General features: G+C 35.6%; 1 protein-coding gene across 3 annotated transcripts in view; it reads left to right on the top strand.

The window, feature by feature from the left end:
• Pxd (Peroxidase) overlaps nucleotides 1–13,973 on the top strand; it is a 141,826-nt gene that overhangs the window by 82,885 nt on the left and 44,968 nt on the right. For 2 of the 3 annotated variants that reach the window (XM_074096232.1, XM_074096233.1), the window contains exons 2-7: nucleotides 513–705; nucleotides 1,935–1,976; nucleotides 2,996–3,186; nucleotides 4,237–4,413; nucleotides 11,100–11,296; nucleotides 13,050–13,248. In XM_074096232.1, coding sequence (XP_073952333.1) covers nucleotides 518–705; nucleotides 1,935–1,976; nucleotides 2,996–3,186; nucleotides 4,237–4,413; nucleotides 11,100–11,296; nucleotides 13,050–13,248 — 994 coding nt within the window. In that variant the 5' untranslated portion in view covers nucleotides 513–517. The remainder of the gene's footprint in view (nucleotides 1–512; nucleotides 706–1,934; nucleotides 1,977–2,995; nucleotides 3,187–4,236; nucleotides 4,414–11,099; nucleotides 11,297–13,049; nucleotides 13,249–13,973) is intronic. The other variant, XM_074096234.1, reaches the window with a different exon arrangement.

The raw sequence follows: 13,973 nt of genomic DNA, 5'->3' as shown, positions 1-13,973 counted from the left end.
TTGTTGAGTTAATTTGGTCTTATTGGGCTATGTTTTAGCGTACTAAATATAAACGTTTGTTGATTTTGACTGTTTAATTACATTTGTAAACCACAAAGTTATTTTTGTTAAAGTATTTTTTTTTATATAATAAACAACGTTAATTCAAAACGGAGTAGTTCTTATTTAGTGTCCAATTACGCATAATATTTTTTCCTTCGATAAAATCCAATGGAAATATACTATAAATAGAAAATTAAGTAAAAAATCCATCAACCTTTTTTTTTACTTTATGATACTGACGACTTTATGATACTGACCTTTTGTGCAACATCCATGAAATTGATAAGTGAATTGTTGCGGAAAAATCCAAATAGAAGTTTCAAACCGGAGCCTTTAAAATGCGCATCGGGTTTCAAAAAGAACCCTTAAAATTATTCAACTTCGGAAAAGGCGGTAGCGCTATAATGGGCGCCGCAAACTTTGGGTTTTCTTTTCTTTTTTTTTGCTTACTTAGTTATTTTTTGTTTCAGGAAAAATGGCGAGATCTTTCGCGATCGTCATGGCGCTATGCGCGGCTGCTCACAGTCAAAACTACCATGAGCTGCCAACAGGAGATGGCCAAGTTTACTACCTACAGAAAAACCAGAATCCGCTAGTTGATAGCCTGGACAGGATTTTCCAATATTCACCATTACCCGCCAGGTTACCTGTAAACGGATTTGGGTGAGAAAGTGACTTTAGTCTGTGGAAGTATTTCTAACATCAGTTATAACATAAAGTGTCAATAGCACTGCGAGTATATTCATTACTATCAAAGCAACAGGACTTAGAATTTATTTAAGTATAATTTGTTTTTTAATAATTCAATTTTACTTGTACTTCGACCACGAATACCGTAACATGGACGAAATGACAAGTTTTTGCAAATCAGTAAAATACGACCTTAGTACCTTACTTTAAATATTTATGTGCATTTTTACCTATTATTACGACGGTAAATTGAACCACTCAGTTTGTTTACAATCTAGCCAGCGACTAAACTACCGAATAAACTAACATGCTAACAGGGTGGCTACCACAATGTAAACAAGTTTAGTTCAATGAGCCGACAACTTTACCTTTACGGATGGTTTGAAGATTTCTACTGGTACTACACAACACATAAGACTCCTTATAAAACAAGCAATATATCAAAAAGACAATATGCTGAATATACTATTTTAAAATGTTAAGGGAGTGTGTTATAAATAACCAAAGATGATGCACTTAATTTTTGCTGACCAAAAATGTACTTATCCGGATGAAGCATTGCGAAGGACCAATAAGCTTCGAAATGGTCTTATTTTTAACTAATACGAGTATGTATTGTATGCGGACACAATTGTTGTTTTATTTTACTTACTGTAGATGCTATATAAGTGATAACCAAAATTTTAAAATTCGGTCTAAATAAGTTAAAAAAAAACATACTCAAAAGGTAGTTTACCTTCAAAATAGTTAGTTGTCCTCGTCAACTTTTTCCACAATTCTCATCTTATTCATTCATTCAAGGATTTATTTGGTGCCAAATGAACAGGTTATGGAAAAATAAAAGTTATTAAAACGGAAATTGTCTTCTAGGTCCTGTGGGATTTGCTTGTTAAGTCTACGGTTAGTCCGTTATAAATCGATGATTCAATATTTAAGATTGAATATTTTTGAATATTAAGAATCAATGTAGAGAAATGTAAATGAAGTTTAGTTACTCCGATGGCTGATGTGGAATCTACACAAAACGAAAGTAACAGAATTATATTGCTTTTGAATTGCGCGAACTTAATACAACTATTGAGTAACTCTCAAATTATCAATTGTGTCCGCAACCGATAATGTACCAAATAATATTGCACCTTATCCAACATGCACATTATGTGTTGCACGTGCTTCTGTCATTAAACCCATTCTGCCAACAGCCCACCGGCGTCGAGAGCTCAGGCCAGCATTCCTGCAACAAGGTTATTCAATTTTTTCTATGTTTTGTTATTAATGGCTTGTATATTATACTAAACTCGATCGAGACTCGCCATAAATAATTCAACTGCTTATTCAAAATATTCAACGTGCAATAACTTATTCTACCGAGTTCCCCCGAGATACTCGAATCGGCAAAATTTCGTGTTTTTACTCAACGAATAATGCGGGGAGATAGAAAAAGATTTTGTATTTGAGTACTGTTATTTTCTTGGCATTTGGACAAAGGTAAAACTTGGTGCTTGTTTGGAAGTTTAATTTTTTACAACAACAATTCAACCCTTTGGTAATTCGGTACAATTTGGAAGGTAAATGAAAAACTTTGCGCTTTTCGGTTACGCTTGTGGTTTGGTCTTGTAAATAAACTTTTATGCATTGACCACAATGCATATTGCATGATGCTGACGTACGTTTTATAACGAAACACTTTGCTCAAGTACCCAACGAGACAGAAATTATTATGAGTGAACATTCAACACACACAGTGTAGGTACATATCAATATCAAAGCAATAGCATATAGAGGATTTTATCTGCAAGCTGCCTTAAATACTCTCATAAACTTAAATAGAATACGAATTAGTCCACAAATATTTTAATTTAATTAAGCATTATAATAATAATCTAGGTATTTAGGTATCTAAAGTCTTACAATTAAGATGCTTAATTTACCTAATGACGGTAAATTTTATGCGACTGCAATCGTACGTGATGCAGCGTCTCTGTTTATTTGGACAAAGCAAAAAGGGCCGCCATCATTATTATCTATGACATAAAATTTACCTATCCATAAGTGGTGAAACAGGCTTTTATTGTAAATCAGGCAAGTTATATAAGGTTAACGTTATATAGTAGGTGCTTTGGTAACCCACATTTACTTGACTTTTACGTTTAATACCTATACCTACATACAGTTGGTATTTCAAACATTGGAAAAGCGAGCTCTTTGCCGACTGACAGCTTGCGTCGTCAGGAATATAAATTTTAATATCGTTCGTGTGTAGTTTCAGCAACCCTCCACCGCCATTAGGAGTGGGAGTGGATCTCTCTGGATTGACATGCGGCCTCGCGCCTCCCGTATGCCCGAAGGCACGATATCGGAGCATTGACGGTTCCTGCAACAACATTCAAAGGCCTGCATGGGGCATGGCACAGGGGCCCTACGGGCGCCTTTTGCCTTTTAACTATGCAGACGGTGAGTGTCTCTAACATACTCTGTGCATAAATAGTAAACGGCTAAATTGAAGATTATTTTTAGATGAGAAAGATATTTCCTCTAATCATACCAGCTTGACCACCGCAAATACGACCAAGCGATTTTAGATTTATATTAGTTGAGCAAGCGTATTGCTGATAAAAACAAAATTAAATAATAAAACCGGCCAAGAGCGTGTCAGACACGCACGTCCGAAATAGGGTTCCGTAGACATTACGAAAAAAATAAGTAATATTTTTCTAAGGATTTCGTATGTTGTAGATCGATTTTAGAGGGGGGAGGGGAACGCTCGATTTTAATGAAAATTTGCACTTTAAAGATGAATATTTTGCAAAGTATCGCTAAATCGATAAATCGTTTTAGCAACCCCGTAATGGTTTTAAAAGACCTATCCAACGACACCCCAACTCTACTGTTTCTAACCACCTAACACCTAACGTTGTTGCACTGAACGTGTGACAACGTAACGTGGATTCAAACTAATGACATTACTTGTTTATGAGTGTCTTTATTCCAATTGGCTCAGTAAAGTTATTTTGAGGACGTGCCGGTAATCCTGTTTTTTGCTGATTAAACACAAATTTAAATCCTAATAAACTTAACCTTGTTTTATAGATATGGGACTAAGAAAGTAATTCCTAAAGGGTCTCCCCACATATTATTATTTAATAATTTATTTATTTGTACATAAGCATGTTACAGTTCACTATACAATAATTAGGTTTGTACATGAGAGTTACTATAGAGTATTCAGAAATTCTGTCCCCTAAACTAGGTATAAAATACCTGTATCTTAGGGGCAAATGATTTCTCCGATTTCGAACATCTTAAATACAATGTTAGGTATATTGACGCGGAAACGTCAAAAGCCGCGAGAAAAAATATTTATGGCCACGAATAGAGCTAAAAAGGCAAGATTAAGGCTCGGCCGACACCTGCCGACGCGTCGACGTCTTTTTCAATCGGTTATTGCTGATTCCGCGTCAATAGATGTGGGGAGACCCTTATTCTATTGCTTGACCTTTTAAGGCATCAGCGCGTGGCCAGTATCCTCGACCGGGCAGCAGCTTCCCAACCCGCGCACCATCAGCCTGGCTCTCTTCCCTGACAAGAACCTAGTGGACCCAGTTTGGAACCTCAATGCCCAACAGTGGGGACAGATTATCACCCATGATATGTCGCTAACTGCGGGTGTGACCCAGACACGTAAGTATTTTTAACTCAGTTGTTTTAATAACATTTTGGAATAAAACTAAATTAATGGTCGGGCAAATCAATTTTATTGTTTGCACAAAAAAATGAGTTTGAATTAAGTATCTCAGATTGAGTTTAGTTGTTGAATATACGTCGGATCTATGAATAAAACTTTAAATACGTTTATTCAATTCAATTTCCCAACCATCCCCATGTAAAATTGTTTAATCAGACGTCAAGGGAAAGAGTTATGCACGGAATGAAAACGTCAACCAACAACGTGTTTTACATAGAAAAGCTACTCGCGTATCTCTTTTAATCCAGCATCTTAAAGCAACTCGGAAGATTGAACAATCGCGATGGCAAATAATAAACGATTCCAGGAAACATCCGTTGCAGGTACCCTTTGAAATATATGAAAGCATAACAACTTATTTTAATCAAAAAATATGAAATAAAAACTAGAACAATACCACTCCTTGCAGTCGGGTAAATACTAATAAATACAAATAACGTTTTGAATCTTTCAATTTTTATGTTTTTAATTATTCTTCCTTTTTTATGTAAACTGTCATATTTACTATTTAATAAAAGTGTAGAATACGTACGTGTTCGGAAGTAAAAGTTTTGCAAACCTTACTGTGTCATATAACAAATTACGAGTAAAGGGCTCGTTATGAGGATCTCAAAAAGGTATATTTTTGTTATTTATTATCAGACATAGGAATCGACGGGGCAAAGTTTTATGACAGGTAGTGAGTTTCTATATCGATATCTCAATTATCGATGCTTGTTCCATATATTTACTAGTAATCGCCCCCAGCATGTGTGTATTTTTTTTAAAGTACGAGTATTATTCTGATGACAAGTATGAAGTTCACACAAGAAAGAAAGAATAAATTTATTTACGTAAGTAAATTCGGCACAGCAAAAATAAAATAAAATTACAGCTAAAAAACAGATAATTGTGCCGAAAGAAGTAAAAAGGGCCATACTCTGCGTATTGCTACAGCAAGCCGCAGCGCTGGTTTTCAGTATAATATACACAAAGCATATTTTAATGATTTATTTATTTAATGTAATAAGGTACACCGACAATAAATTATTATGTTGTCGCTTTACACAAACGAAGAATAACAATTATGATGAAAACATTTTCATAAATCGTTTTAAAAAAGAAAGTTGAGAATTGCGTTATTATTTTGTTTAATTCTCTCATTTTTAATAAAAACATATTTTACAGAAACAGAACTTGGAGTGATCACTAGTATATGGAACAAGCATCGATAATTGAGATTATCGATAATAGGAACTCACTAACTGTCAAATTTTGCCCCGTGGATTCGTATGTTTGTTTATTATCTTTCCTTCCCTTGTCGTCGTAGTTCTTTGTTTGCAAAAGAAGCAAACTAAATTCAGCAAAAGCCTTTACTTTAATTATTCTACCTAGATATCCTATTGACCTAACCTATAGAGTTCTACAGGATGATCATTGAAACATTTCTGAAAATTTTACAGTTTCGGTGGAGAAAAAATTATAACTAGGTACCTATATACTAAATACGTAACAAAAATTATGCCAAACATTACGTTATGACTTTCAAAAATTATGCGAATACATACGCACCGTATTCTCAGAGGTTGACGTCAGCTGCGATTTAGTGTCAGTGCCATGCAGTCCTCAACTTTAGTGAATTATTTGTGAACTGATGTTGATGTTGTATTTGTGATGATGTTGTCAGGCTTCAATTTTGTATCGCGGAGTGAAAATTCACTTGAAACTTTACTTTTGCTGTAAGCTCTTCGCCAGAGGAAGAAAAAAGTTGTGTAAATCCTAGCTTTGGACTGAAAGCAAAACAGTTAGTGCTCAGCTCAGTAAAGAATCGGCTAAGTTTTAGTCAGACTCGGACACGACCGTATTATTAGCTTAGACAGCGATGTGAGTAGGATTGAAAGATATACTTATACATTACCATTCCTATTCTGATCGCAGTCTGTTGTCTTTATGAAGGTCAAGCAAACAATGCTAAAACAATCACGTTTCAAACATTGCTATCCTTTGCATTTGAAGCTTCTATAAATACTTACCTTCAAATAGCTAAAATTACAAAAAAAAAAAATAGGAACAAGCTAAATAATTACAATAAATGCTTTACTCAATCGCTTTACGGCCTCTTGCAGTCGGGAAAAAGGGACAGTGCTGACGCAACTCATAGAAGATGTTGTTTACCCGACTGCACGAAGGGAGGTTATGTTTTTCGAGCGTATGTATGTATGTGGGTATGTAATGTCCATTTCTTCGGTCCTCGCTGCAGCCTAAACGGCTGGACGGATTTTAACATATGAGGTTTAACATATTTCAATATGGTGTCTGCGAAAAAAATATGGCGGGGATTGAAAAAAAAATTGTAAGTATTGTAACAATTATGGATACCAAATGAAAGCTAACAATTAGCCCATTCTAAATATATATGGGTTATAATAAACCACTTACTTACTACTACCATTAACTACCAACTACTACTACAACTACTACTTTTACTTTTAATCTACCATTTTCACAGAAATATTAAAAAAGTATTAAATAAAACATTAAATAAAAAAAATAAAAGGAAGAAAATAAGTCTAGTGGTCTAGAACTCTGTTAAGTAGCTAACTTAAAGTTCAATAGTCAGAACCCATATATATTATGACCAGCTCAAAAATTCCTAGTAATGGGTCCCGACTATTGAACTTTAAATTAGCTACTCAACAGAGTACTAGACCGCTAGACTTATTTTCTTCTTTTTAGTTTTTAAGACATTCGGGTTTTTGATTTTTTTAACTAATTTAATGTTTTTTACATGACACGAGGTGTCAGTAACTGTATACTCACACAGGCTTTTAGCAGGACAGCTAGCCGTCATTAATAAACTCAATCTGTATGAAGTTTTACATTCTACTGCGTCGTAACTGCGTTGCCTTTTAGTCGAAATTTTACTCCTGTTGAAATTTTGCGTGGAGATTTGAAATAGTTAACGTTTCTGGTCAGAACTTGACGTTTAACAACGTCTTTGTTGACATCATGAGAGCTAGTGAAAATCTAAAATGAAATGAAGGGTCCCCGGAAAGAGTTTTCAGATTATATAATTCAATGGTAAATCATAGTACTTTGCGAGCTCAGTTTATAGATTCAAATCACAATTTTTAAAAAGGTGACTGACTAAACACGTTCTTTCCGTGGACCCTTCAAATAGCAAATAAAAAGATGGCGCACTAATTTACTTGGAATGCTTTACTTTTGGTGACATGTAATTTATAGTAGAGTCAGTATAGTCGAACAGGTAAGTGCTTTAGGTACAGTTTTTTGTTGTGAAATCAGATTTTTTTAAAGCTCGCATTGACATGTGAGTTTTGATAATATGCAATATTTTACGCCGTATACTTGACATTGAAGCTTAGGGTGGTAAAGGAATTTCCTAGTCGACTGTAGAGATAGAGAATATCATTTAGTTTTAACATAGCAATTGATAACATACTACGCAGTTTGTAATTTTAGTTTAGTTTATTATATTGTTTTTGTTTTGTTTTATTGTAGTTGTTAATTGATAAATAAATATTTCATATATTTATTTATGGTTTGATTAAAGATTATAGAGACAAAGACTAGCATGTGAAGTCACACGCAAGTAGCGCCATACTTATTGCATAGATAATACCGTTTTAGAAAGAGATAGATATGCATAGATTTTACAAAATTCACTTTGCTATTTTCAACCGAACAATTTTTTCCTCACTAAAAAGTGACGGTATAGGTAGGTACCTATATTTTCATAATAATAATAGGGGGGGTCCACATCAACTGGCGTACCTAATGAGGGCTATCGTTTTTTGTCTCACTAGATGGCGCACTGTTGCGTGAGGTTTTGAAGTGTGGCTTTCAGAGTCGGTTATTACGGGCGTTAAAACAAAGTTTAAATTAAAATCATATTTAATACACCTTAAAACCGTACCATAAAAATATCCAGCAACCACAGTGTTGCTAAGTCCCGTTTTGTTCGGAAAAAAAGGGAGGACAAAAGTTTCCGAAAGACAAAACTGTCTCAAAACACAGACATTCATTGCCCCGTAACGCATAATTGCCATAATTAATTTCAGGTAATGCAAAATATTCACAAATTATTCTAATTATAAATAAACCGCGTAGCTCACTCAATAACTATGAGATTTGACATTTCGGAGACCTCACGCTACACTAGCGCCTCTAGCGGCAAATTCATTCGCGATAGCCCTCATTGTTGAAAGTCAGAATGTAATTTTGTCATTATGTATGTGGGATGAGGGTGGATTTGCAGATGAATGGTTTGATGAACAAGAGCGGACGGAATGACCGATGATTTTTGTGGAGTGAATGGGACAAGCGAGTGAGTTGGAGAGTGCGAGTTTTGATCGGGTGAGCCTATGCGCTAGTGGTGTTTTCTGTTATTTGCTTTTAAATACGTATTCAATAGTTTAATTTTTAATAAACTTTTTCTTAATTTATTTCGAAAAGTTTGTTTTCCTTCGCACGATCCCACATTTTTGGGGGCTCGTCCGGGATTTGACAATTAGGCTAGCTTTACTACCAAGCCTCATGACATACTCGTAATAATAAAAATAAATACCTGCAGTAAATTTAGTAGCTAACGCGATTTTCAGAATAAAGAATAAACTAAACTATTAACTGTTTTTTCTCTATTTGGAACAGTTTAGCTACGGCATCTTTCTGTAAACATCCATTTCAACGAACTGAACGATCTTTCTGCGTCGGTACTTGTAATAGGCGCGAGTAGGGACTTAATCTCTAAAGGTTCAACTCATAATGACTTATGTCTTTCATTTATATAACATTATGTTTTAATTTTTTTTTCAATTAATTACTCATTAGGCAGAAACCTGCTAGAGTACATTCTGTTTTTTATGTGAATACCTACTCTTTGGCTAATGGCTAATGTCTGCCTGCGACCTGGGGGGGTTACTACGAAATGTGAAAATCGAAGTTCGTGTCGTTCCGTCCCTTTCACTCTCGTATTAAATAATATAAGCATCAGCGGGACGGCAAGATACGAAGTTCGAATTTTGCGCTTCGTAATACCGGCCCTTCGTGACAGATACCATAGATAAACCTAGATATTTATGGATTTACTTTCCAGGTAAAGGGAATCCCTGAAATAAAAATACGAAGGTCAAACTAAGGTCAAGCATATTTTTGCCTATATATTCGTAACCCTTAAGTATTTTTGGGTCAGAATTTAATTTTTCCGTTAGTAGATGCGCATCGTAATAATAGGATATGGCAAATTCAGGAATTGTCAAATACCGTACGTACTGTAATTGATGTCTTAGGTTTCCTTTTGACTACGCCTGTGTTGTAGTCAGATGACTCCTTCTAGTACAACTTGTTTAACTTTGTACAGGTAGTAAGTTAAATAAGTTTTTTACATTACAAACAGCGAGAATAAGACAGATGTACGAGAATGTACAGGTACTTTGGACCAAAATCCAAGAAGTGCGTGTTTAATGTGTGTTTGCTCGGCATTGACTAATTGGATATTTCTTTTTAAGTGCTGCTATTTGCTTTTGTGTTGAGCTGAGGGTTTGAATACGCGTGTTGTATCGATTTGGGATTAAGCATCGCTTTTGACTGGATGAAATTGAGTTTTTGTTAATTTAGGTATTTCGGCTTTCATTTTGTTTACGGTTTCATTTCAAATTACAAATATATCATACAACAATTTAATTTATTAAATGTCAAGAACTAAATATTAATTCTTGTAGTTAGATAGAGATCTTGTATTTAGATAGAGACTTTGTATTGAGATAGAGAAATAATGTACTTGTACACGTAGAAGTTATTTGTATAAGTAATTGTAGACTTTTAAGGGACAAATTAATTGACTGACTGAGTTCTTTTTTAGCATCCGACGCAAGTTATTCTAAAGTATTTTACATAAATTATTTCAATACACAGCTGTAGGTATCTATGAAAACTAATTAATGTTATACAAATACGAGTATGTATTATCATTCGAAAAGGTTTGTGGCTTATCATTTGTGGGGAAAATTTGTGTAAAAAGTTAATTAAATGATCATCTATGTTGTGATGTAAGTTTTTTTTGTGTTGTTATTTTTACTGCTTTTGTAAAACGGTATGATCGGTCTCATTTGAAAACTAGGCAACAGAAATAGACGAAATTTTGTAAGCATGGACTAGACGTAATTATCTATGCATGTGGTTGTTTAGATTTTCATATAAATGTGTAATATCAGAATTACAGGAACTCAAAAGTAAACAAAATAAAGATGTCAACTTTGCACGAGAATTACAGACTAATAAAGCATTTTTACAAAAATTGAAAAAACCACAGGCATAGAAAATATAATGAATATCTTGATTGTAAAATATCATTGATTTCTGTGCTATACTTTTCGTATGATACGAGGACAACGAAATCCAAAATTCAACCGCTCAAATCTTGAAAAGCCTACAGCTATCTCGATATAAATTACAGACGTCGTTGCGGAAGGCATGGGGGGACGGCTGCGAGCGCTTATGTTACGAGCGATAAAGACAGCAATATCCCAAACGAATACCTAACGCGGCCGCGCGGCCAGCAGGGAAACTTCTCTTAATTAAACCTACCAATATGGTTTTATATCTGCTTTTTTTTTCATTGCAGACAAGGAGCCAGTAACGTGTTGCAATGATAACGGGCAACTAGTACAAGATGCGGTCACCAACCCCCAGTGCAGACCCATCCTGATTCCCCCTGGGGACCCAGTGCACGCCCCCTACGGAACCCAGTGCATGAACTTCGTGAGGACCGCCAGCACAAGGGATCGGGGTTGCACACCCCCAGCTGCTCCTGCAGTGCCGGTAATGATAAATTATACATATTTTTTACACTACCAATATAATTAATGAGCATTATACATATTTTAACACCACCAATATCATTAATGAGCATTATCGTCATTATGTGTTTATCCCTTGTCTGGTAGTACAAACTTTAAGAGTTTGGGATTTAGGTCAATTGGTGCCACTGCTGATTGATGCTGCTGTTTAGTTGACACCATAACACAATCATTTCAAGAAGCAACACTAATAATAAACCTTTTTATTTTAGACCAAAAACCAGGCTTATTTTCAATTAACTGCAACATTAAATTTTTAGTCGCTTTAAAGTACTAACCTAATATCACTCAGCAGAGATTACCTACTCGTACCTTTTTTAAGGTTTAGCGGCTGAAATATCGTGTTGCTTTTCTAATAGCTTTTTGTTAAACAAACAGTCTACCTTCGTTTGACTTTATCAAGTCAAACCTTGGATAATAGCTCGTGGAACAACAGTTTACTGTCCCAATTTACTTACCCTCAATCCGTTTAAATGTATAAAACTTTATGGACATAAGCCGTCCCCTTTGATAATCAAAACGATTCCAAGTAATTAAAGAATTAGAAATGCTATTATAATTCTTTTGTAGGGAGACAATCGGACCGATTAACCCCTAAAGCCGGACTTTCGACTTTATATTGCGCGGCTTGACTTCGTGTCTTCGCTCTTTGATGCGGCCTTCAAAGCTTTGTTTCCATTATTTACACCAAATATTCATAACTAAATCCGATTATAGTCGTATTGTTTTTTATAACAAAGCTTTTTCGATTTCTGTTGTTTTACGAGTCAGGCGCGTACATGAGTGAACTCATAGGATACAAGTAGAGACTGAGTCTATTTAGTTTAGATACAAGATGACATTTTACAGTATTTTTTTCTAGTGTTTCTGGCTAAGATACAATATGATGTATTATTTCAATTAGGTACTTTAATCCATCGACATATTTGTAAGGTACATAGATGTCAATGTTTTAATTATTCTTATATAATTTGAGATTTAATTTCGTCTGCGAATGATCATCCTTAATTTTATCAGACATTCCTCCTCCCCTAATATAATAAATTGTCTTCTCTTAATTAGGTTAGCTGGAAGAGTTGTGTTAAATACTTGTGATGTATACATATCATTTAATAATATTGTAAATCTGTTTAAAAAAAATATACCTCGTTGAGTTTCTTGCCGGATTCTTCTCAGCAGAGGTTTTCGAACCGGTGGTAGATTTTTTTTTGACATTCATAAGTGCTTGTTATAGCCTAAATTGAATAAAGATATTTTGACTTTGACTTTGACTTTGAGATCCTTCTTAGAGATAAGCTTGCCTTTGTTCTCCTCTCTGTGTTATTTATTTTTATTTTATGTGCAATAAAGAGTTTACATACATTACAATTTTAACTGAATCATATTGTGCAGCATTAACTGAGCAAGAGACACTGATTTAGTGATTTTACCTTGTAGCTAAACCAAATCGACCTAAATCCATTCGATTGTTTGATATTATTCAAAATTGCTGATTCCCGAAAATTTTACGGTCCTGTAGGTATCAATTAATTTTCCGCACTGGCATCCCCGGCCCATACACGTCTTACTTCTGGCACAGACGTCCTCTCAAAATCTGAGGTTTGAACTGTGGTATCGTGGATTGGAACCTTCATACAACTTAATGCTTCAGAGGTGTGTGCATTCTTCTTCTGTTTCTTCTACGAATTAAGTACTTTAATTAGCTTTTTGTTCAGCTCTCCGTAGTGACAGCATACATGGACCTATCACAAGTGTACGGCAGCAGCGTGGGTCAAGCCTCGCCGTTGCGGGAGTACCAAGAAGGCCGCATGCTGACCGTGCTACGAGAAGGCCGAGAGTGGCCTCCGCAGGACCCCAACGTCACTGTCACTTGTGAATCGGCGCAGTCGCCACTTGAACCTTGCTATTTGGCTGGTGAGTTTAATGACCTACTCAGAAAATGACTTTTCTAGAACATGACCTACCAAGAAAATGGCATACCTAGAACATGACCTACTCTGAAAATGACTTACCTAGATCATGACCTACCAAGAAAATGACTTACCTAGAACATACCTACTTATAAACTGACTAACCTAGAACATGACCTACTCATAAAATGACTAACCTAGAACATGACCTATTCATAAAATGACTAACCTAGAACATGACCTACGTCAGCCAAAGGATGATCTAGGTGTCACAGAAAACCCTCTGTGGAGAACACGCAGGAAAACAAACGATACAGCCGCACGCATCCTGCTGGAATGATCTGACGAAGCGAAATATAGGTCACTATATAACGTCCCGTGTTACTTCAGAAGTCATCTGCGAAACGTAGGCTACCAGGCGTCGTCAGGAGCTAGCCCGCATTTTAATATCTATAACCGACTAGGTACACAGAATAGATGCAGCCGCGAACAGGAATTGTTGAGCCAGTTATCACTGTTCGTAATTTGGCCGTGGCTATTCTGGGTTATTAATGATGATATTTGCTATAAGTTTGTATAACACGGCTAAATTATGAACAGTGGCGAGTGGCTTAGCAATCCCGATGCGCGATGGTAAAAAGAGCATCGTCGAGTTGTGGAAAGCAACCTGCTAATATAAAGCTGCGTATCGACTTCGCGCGGCTGCCATGCGAGCATTGCTCGACCACG

This window comes from Choristoneura fumiferana, chromosome 13 (genome assembly GCF_025370935.1).
Source record: "Choristoneura fumiferana chromosome 13, NRCan_CFum_1, whole genome shotgun sequence".
NCBI classification, from domain to species: Eukaryota; Metazoa; Arthropoda; class Insecta; order Lepidoptera; family Tortricidae; genus Choristoneura; species Choristoneura fumiferana.
This window is presented reverse-complemented; position numbering and strand designations above follow the sequence as displayed.